The 8,049-nt window shown below is 39.3% G+C and overlaps 1 protein-coding gene and 1 long non-coding RNA gene across 4 annotated transcripts in view; one reads left to right on the forward strand and one right to left on the reverse strand.

Moving 5' to 3' along the window:
• Positions 1–8,049, forward strand: part of LOC144077209 (uncharacterized) — an 85,710-nt gene that overhangs the window by 72,845 nt on the left and 4,816 nt on the right. The window lies entirely within an intron of this gene.
• The window catches only part of bnc2 (basonuclin zinc finger protein 2), a 187,370-nt gene that overhangs the window by 10,065 nt on the left and 169,256 nt on the right, over positions 1–8,049 (reverse strand). For all 3 annotated transcript variants that reach the window (XM_077604763.1, XM_077604764.1, XM_077604765.1), the window contains one exon: positions 634–3,014. In XM_077604763.1, the coding sequence (XP_077460889.1) occupies positions 634–3,014 (2,381 nt within the window). The remainder of the gene's footprint in view (positions 1–633; positions 3,015–8,049) is intronic.

Genomic DNA, 8,049 nt, shown 5'->3' on the forward strand with positions numbered 1-8,049 from the left:
TATCATGAAATTCACAATTTTCTTCTTCGAGCACGCTAAAAAGCTTGTTAGCTACTGTAGGCAGAAACTGTATTTAAATATGTTATGATTACAAACGTTTTGTCTTATTCTGTTGTGAGACATTTTATATTTACTCCGAAACAGCGCAGTTTAGTATTTTGTCAGCGGATATTTAATATTTGAAGGGTGGTAAATACAGTATTCTCCAGTATCTGTCTTTATGAGAAGAAACTAGCTTGTTAGCTACTGTAGGCAGAAACTTTATTTAAAAATGTCATGAATACAAACGCTTTGTCTTATTCTGTTGTGAGACATTTTATATATATAAAAAAAAAGGAAAAATAGAAGTACATAAAGTATTTTTTGTCAAATTTAGAGTATCATGAAATTCACCATTTTCTTCGAGCACGCTAAAAAGGTTGAAATAAAAACAAATCCATCAGAAAATTTACTCCGAAACACCGCAGTTTAGTTATTTGTCAACGGATTATTTAACATTTGAAGGGTGGTAAATATAGTAGTCTCCAGTATTCAGCCTTTGGAGTTAGTTCAGGTTAGTACTACTTCTACTAGTCACGAAAATGCGTTGAAATAGTTAGATGTAGCCGAGCGAGGGACCGTGCAAGCGCTCACCTGTCTCGACTCCGCCGGGAAGGAAAGGCGGCGTTGCAGCCGGCCACAGTGCACACGTGCATCTCTTTGAGGTGGACGTTCTTGTAGTGCAGTTTCATGCTGTACGAGCTTTTGAAGCTCTTCTTGCAGGCGTAGCAGATCTTGGGGTCGGGGCTCGAGCACGGGTCCCCGTCCGGCGAGTGGGACGTGGGGAACTTGGGCGGGCTGGCGCCGTAGCCCATGGAGGAGATGAAGCTCTCGTGCAGGGCGGCCATGCTGGCGGCGGCGGCTGCGGCCGCCGCCATGCCGCCGTTGTAGAGGCCGTACTGGCTCATGCAGAACATGTCGTAAGTGGGGTCGTTGAGTTCTTCCTTGATCTTGAGGGACGTCTGGTGGGGGGGCGGCGACAGGCGGGCCTTGCCTTCCATTTCTTTCCTCAGGTGGCCTTCTTCCCGGCCGTCGTCGTCCTCGCGACCTTTGACCCCCTTGAGGTGTTTCTGCTGCCGCTCCTCCACGTCCATCATCTCGTCGCGGTAGTACATCTTGGAGTCGGAGGCTTCCGACTCGTTCTCAAAGTCCCTCTCGTGGTCCTGGTCCTCGGAGGTGTAGCTGTCCATGCCGCGGAGCTCGCCCCCGACGCCGCCGTCGTCGTCGCCGCCGCCGACGCCCGACTCGCGGCATTCGTCCTCGCTCTGTCTCATCATGCCGCGCAGGTTGATGCCGGGACTCATCTCGTCCTGGGAAGGCGACTGCGGGCCGCTCCCGCCGCTGTGGTTCCCCGTCACCCCGTTGTTGTTGTTGTTGTTGCCGTAGTTACCGTTCATTTTCAGGTGCGCGTTGTGGAGGAGCGACGAGTGGTGGTGATGGTGGTGATTGTGGTCCACGCGGTGGTCGTCGTCGTCCTCGTCCTTGTCCTCGTAGTCGTCGGCCACGTCGATGACCTCCTTCTCGATCTTGACCGGCATGCTGGACTTTCGGGGTTTTTTCTTGGGAGCCGGGTCGGCGGTCGGGGTCTCCCGGTGACCCCCCGACGGGTTGACGCCGTGGAGCACGCCCCCCATCTCGGACACGTGGAGGTTGTTGTGCGACGCCACGGCGGCGGCCAGCATCTGCTGCTGCTGGTCCATCAACGCCGTGCTGTTGGTGGCGGTGGGCAAAATGGGGCTGGTGGGCAGCGAGACGGGCGGACTCACCAGGTCCGCCGGGGACAGCAGCGTGCGGTAGAACGGCGGCACGGGTTGGACCGGCTGCACCGACTTGAGCGAGGGGAAGACCAGCGGGCTCTGCAGGGGCGACGTCAGCATGGGGTCCATGGGCGGCGTGGTGAAGCCCAACGGCGGCCTGCCGGGACTGGTCAGGGCGAAGCCGCCGTTTTTGGAGCTGGAGATGACGGGCGTCCCCGAGTTGGAGGTGGCCCGGATCAGGTCCTTGTCGCGGTTGTTGCGCAGCATGGGCATGTGGAGTCGCGGATTGGGGTTGGCGCTGTGGCGGTTCCGGCTCCGCAGCGAGCTGAAGACCATGTTGCAGCCCTCGATGGTGCAGCGGTGCTTGATCTTCAGGTGCACGGCGTTGTAGTGGATCTTCAGCGTGCCTTTGTCGTAGAAGGTCTTGCCGCAGGAGTTGCAGCAGACGCGACCCTTGCGGGACGTGGAGCCCATGCGCCGCATGCGGTGCATTTTGGAGGAGAAGGAGGTGTGGGTGATGGACTTGGATTGCTCCTCTTTCACAAAGTGGTGGTGGACCTGGTGCTCGCTCAGCGGCTGGGACGGAGTCTGGGAGGGGTGCTGGATCGGGTGTTGTTGCTGTTGCTGGCTCTGATTCTGAGCTTGCTGGAGGGACGGACTCGGCGAGATGGGGGACCCCCTGTTGCTGGGCTCGCTCTTGGGTTCGCCGCTCCCGCTCAAGCCGCCCAACGCCCCCCGCCCGGGACTCTGACCGCCGCGGAAGGGCGAAAGGGAGACGTCGGACTCGCTGGTCTCCACCTGCTCCACCTGGTTGGGCAAGCTGGGCTCCCGCAGCCGAAGGCCCGATTGTTCCATGGGCAGCCCGTTGGGGGGCAAGCCCAGCATGGGGGCCGACACCGGGTTGATGTACTGGAAGGGGAGGAGGAAGGCCAAGCTGTTGGGGATGTTCTCAAAATGGTGGATGCTGGACGGACTGCTGTTTTCCAAATGCGTCAGCAGCCCAGGGCTGCGCGTCCTGTTGTTGCTCTCGATGAACGTCCTTATCCCGGAGTCGGTCTTGGCCGAGGGGACGGTGACCGCCTGGCCTTCCTTCTCCTGGATGGCCATCAGTTCCACGATGGATTTGGTCTCGCCAAAGCGCAAGAACTGCTGCAGGGTGATGATCTCCTCTTCCCGGGACATGATGGTCCAGCGGTCCAGCACCTTGCCCGCGGCATCCTAAGGAAAGAAAAAATGTTTTTTAGGCATTTCGTTAAGGCTATTGCACTTTTTTTTATACTCTAAAAGTCTGTAAGTCCTCCGTTTGACAGGTTTTGTTCGACGTTTGGAACGCGGCAGCCTTTCAAATAAAACAAAAGTCAGAATCACAAAAAAAAAAACATCTTGTATTTGACCCTGTCCACAACACGCCGCACCCTTAAATCCTCCAAAAAACGTGTGAAAGAGAGGGAAAAAAGTTCAAGGGAGTCGACGGTGGCTCGGCGCTAACGTGGGATGTAAATACGGAGTGACAAATGCGCTTATGTTTGACGCTTCCAATCGGTGCATTTATCTTCTAAAATGCTTGGGAAGAGTTCAAATTTCTCCACTGGGACTTGAATTCTATTCCAAATTGCAGATCGCATCCCCAGTTGGGAGATAAGCAGCTTTCTCCTTGTCAAACAACAGGAGCTTGCGCAGGTTTCGAAAAGACTCACTATTTATTTTTTAAGACCATGTATAGTAAGTTTTTCTTTAAAAAAAGCCTTACTTTACACTGTTTTTTTTTTTTTAAAGAAAAAAGCCTTACTATACATGATCATTTTTAAGAACATGTATAGTACGTTTTTCTTTTTAAAAAAGCCTTACTAGACATGTTTTTTTTTAAAAGCCTTACTATTCATGGTCATTTTTTAAGAAAAAAGCCTTACTATACAGTCGTTTTTTAAGAAAAGAGCCTTACTATACACTGTCGTTTTTTAAGAAAAAGGCCTTACTATAATATACTATGTCGTTTTTTTAAGAAAAAAGCCTTACTATACTATGTCGTTTTTTTAAGAAAAAAGCCTGACTTTACACTGTTGTTTTTTTAAGAAAAAAAGCCTTACTACACTATGTCGTTTTTTTAAGAAAAGAGCCTTACTATACATTGTCGTTTTTTAAGAAAAAGGCCTTACTATAATATACTATGTCGTTTTTTAAGAAAAAAGCCTTACTATACTATGTCGTTTTTTTTAAAGAAAAAAGCCTTACTATACCATGTCGTTTTAAAAAAAAAAGCCTTACTATACTATGTCGTTTGAGAAAAAAAGCCTTACTATAATATGTTGTTTTTTGCGAAAAAAAAGCCTTACTATACTATGTCGTTTTTTATAAGAAAAAAGCCTTACTATACTATGTCGTTTTTTAAGAAAAAAGCCTTACTATACTACGTCGTTTTTTTAAGAAAAAAGCCTGACTTTACACTGTTGTTTTTTTTAAGAAAAAAAAGCCTTACTATACTATGTCGTTTTTAAGAAAAAAAGCCTTACTATACTATGTCGTTTTTTAAAAGAAAAAAGCCTTACTATACTATGTCATTTTTTTTTAAGAAAAAAGCCTTACTATACTATGTCGTTTTTTAAGAAAAAAGCCTTACTATACTATGTCGTTTTTTAAGAAAAAAGCCTTACTATACTATGTCGTTTTTTAAGAAAAAAGCCTGACTATACACTGTTGTTTTTTTAAGAAAAATACCTTACTATACCATGTCGTTTTTAAGAAAAAAAAGCCTTACTATACTATGTCGTTTTTAAGAAAAAAAGCCTTACTATACTATGTCGTTTTTTTAAGTAAAAAAGCCTTACTATACTATGTCGTTTTTTAAAAGAAAAAAGCCTTACTATACTATGTCGTTTTTTTTAAGAAAAAAGCCTTACTATACTATGTCGTTTTTTAAGAAAAAAGCCTTACTACACTATGTCGTTTTTTTTAAGAAAAGAGCCTTACTATACACTGTCGTTTTTTAAGAAAAAGGCCTTACTATAATATACTATGTCGTTTTTTAAGAAAAAAGCCTTACTATACTATGTCGTTTTTTAAGAAAAAAGCCTGACTATACACTGTTGTTTTTTTAAGAAAAATGCCTTACTATACCATGTCGTTTTTAAGAAAAAAAGCCTTACGATACTATGTTGTTTTTAAGAAAAAAAGCCTTACTATACTATGTCGTTTTTTGCCAAAAAAAAAGCCTTACTATACTATGTCGTTTTTTAAAAGAAAAAAGCCTTACTATACTATGTCGTTTTTTTCAAGAAAAAAGCCTTACTATACTATGTCGTTTTTTAAGAAAAGAGCCTTACTATACTATGTCGTTTTTTAAGAAAAAGGCCTTACTATTATATACTATGTAGTTTTTTAAGAAAAAAGCCTTACTATACTATGTCGTTTTTTAAGAAAAAAGCCTTACTATACTATGTCGTTTTTTAAGAAAAAAGCCTGACTATACTATGTTGTTTTTTGCCAAAAAAAAGCCTTACTATACCATGTCGTTTTTTAAAAGAAAAAAGCCTTACTATACTATGTCGTTTTTTTTAAGAAAAAAGCCTTACTATACTATGTCGTTTTTTAAGAAAAAAGCCTTACTATACTATGTCGTTTTTTTAAGAAAAAAGCCTGACTTTACACTGTTGTTTTTTTAAGAAAAAAAGCCTTACTACACTGTCGTTTTTTAAGAAAAAGGCCTTACTATAATATACTATGTCGTTTTTTAAGAAAAAAGCCTTACTATACTATGTCGTTTTTTAAGAAAAAAGCCTGACTATACACTGTTGTTTTTTTAAGAAAAAAGCCTTACTATACTATGTTGTTTTTTTAAGAAAAAAGCCTGACTTTATACTGTTGTTTTTTAAGAAAAAAAAGCCTTACTACACCATGTCGTTTTTTAAGAAAAGAGCCTTACTATAATACACTATGTCGTTTTTTAAGAAAAAAGCCTTACTATACTATGTCGTTTTTTTAAGCAAAAAGCTTAACTTTACACTGTTGTTTTTTAAGAAAAAAAGCCTTACTACACTATGTCGTTTTTTAAGAAAAGAGCCTTACTATACACTGTCGTTTTTTAAGAAAAAGGCCTTACTATAATATACTATATCGTTTTTTAAGAAAAAAGCCTTACTATAATATACTATGTCGTTTTTTAAGAAAAAAGCCTTACTATACTATGTCGTTTTTTAAGAAAAAAGCCTGACTATACACTGTTGTTTTTTGCGGAAAAAAAAGCCTTAATATACTATGTCGTTTTTTTAAAGAAAAAAGCCTTACTATACTATGTCGTTTTTTTAAGAAAAATGCCTTACTAGACCATGTCGTTTTTAAGAAAAAAAGCCTTACTATACTATGTCGTTTGAGAAAAAAAGCCTTACTATACTATGTTGTTTTTTGCGAAAAAAAAGCCTTACTATACTATGTCGTTTTTTAAAAGAAAAAAGCCTTACTATACTATGTTGTTTTTTTAAAGAAAAAAGCCTTACTATACTATGTTGTTTTTTTAGGAAAAATGCCTTACTATACCATGTTGTGTTTAAGAAAAAAAGCCTTACTAAACTATGTCGTTTTTAAGAAAAAAAGCCTTACTATACTATGTTGTATTTTTGCGGAAAAAAAGCCTTACTATACTATGTCGTTTTTTTAAAGAAAAAAGCCTTACTATACTATGTCGTTTTTAAGAAAAAAAGCCTTACTATACTATGTTGTTTTTTGCGAAAAAAAAGCCTTACTATACTATGTCGTTTTTTAAAGAAAAATGCCTTACTATACCATGTCGTTTTTAAGAAAAAAAGCCTTACTATACTATGTCGTTTGAGAAAAAAAGCCTTACTATACTATGTTGTTTTTTGCGAAAAAAAGCCTTACTATACTATGTAGTTGTTTTTAAGAAAAATGCCTTACTATACCATGTCGTTTTTAAGAAAAAAAGCCTTACTATACTATGTCGTTTTTTTAAGAAAAAAAGCCTTACTATACTATGTCGTTTTTTTAAGAAAAAAAGCCTTACTATACTATGTTGTTTTTTGCGAAAAAAAAGCCTTACTATACTATGTCGTTTTTTAAAGAAAAATGCCTTACTATACCATGTCGTTTTTAAGAAAAAAAGCCTTACTGTCGTTTGAGAAAAAAAGCCTTACTATACTATGTTGTTTTTTGCGAAAAAAAGCCTTACTATACTATGTCGTTTTTTTTAAGAATAAAGCCTTACTATACTATGTCGTTTTTTTTAAGAAAAAAGCCTTACTATACTATGTCGTTTTTTTTAAGAAAAATGCCTTACTATACCATGTCGTTTTTAAGAAAAAAAGCCTTACTATACTATGTCGTTTTTAAGAAAAAAAGCCTTACTATACTGTCGTTTTTTTAAGAAAAAAAGCCTTACTATACTATGTCGTTTTTTTAAAGAAAAAAAGCCTTACTATACTATGTTGTTTTTTGCGAAAAAAAAGCCTTACTATACTATGTCGTTTTTTAAAAGAAAAAAGCCTTACTATACTATGTCGTTTTTTTAAGAAAAAAGCCTTACTATACTATGTCGTTTTTAAGAAAAAAAAGCCGTACTATACTATGTGGTTTTTAAGAAAAAAAGCCTTACTATACTATGTCGTTTTTTTAAGAAAAAAAGCCTTACTATACTATGTCGTTTTTTTTAAGAAAAATGCCTTACTATACCATGTCGTTTGAGAAAAAAAGCCTTACTTTTCTATGTTGTTTTTTTGCGGAAAAAAAGCCTTACTATACTATGTCGTTTTTTAAGAAAAAAAAGCCTTACTATACTATGTTGTTTTTTGCGAAAAAAAGCCTTACTATACTATGTCGTTTTTTTAAAGAAAAAAGCCTTACTATTCTATGTCGTTTTTTTTAAAGAAAAATGCCTTACTATACCATGTCGTTTTTAAGAAAAAAAGCCTTACTATACTATGTCGTTTTTAAGAAAAAAAGCCTTACTATACTGTTGTTTTTTGCGAAAAAAAAGCCTTACTATACTATGTCGTTTTTTTAAGAAAAAAAGCCTTACTATACTATGTTGTTTTTTGCGAAAAAAAAGCCTTACTATACTATGTCGTTTTTTTTAAGAAAAATGCCTTACTATACCATGTCGTTTTTAAGAAAAAAAGCCTTACTATACTATGTCGTTTTTAAGAAAAAAAGCCTTACTATACTATGTTGTTTTTTGCGAAAAAAAAGCCTTACTATAGTATGTCGTTTTTTAAAAGAAAAAAGCCTTACTATACTATGTCGTTTT

Source organism: Stigmatopora argus, chromosome 7 (genome assembly GCF_051989625.1).
Source record: "Stigmatopora argus isolate UIUO_Sarg chromosome 7, RoL_Sarg_1.0, whole genome shotgun sequence".
In the NCBI taxonomy this organism is placed as follows: Eukaryota; Metazoa; Chordata; class Actinopteri; order Syngnathiformes; family Syngnathidae; genus Stigmatopora; species Stigmatopora argus.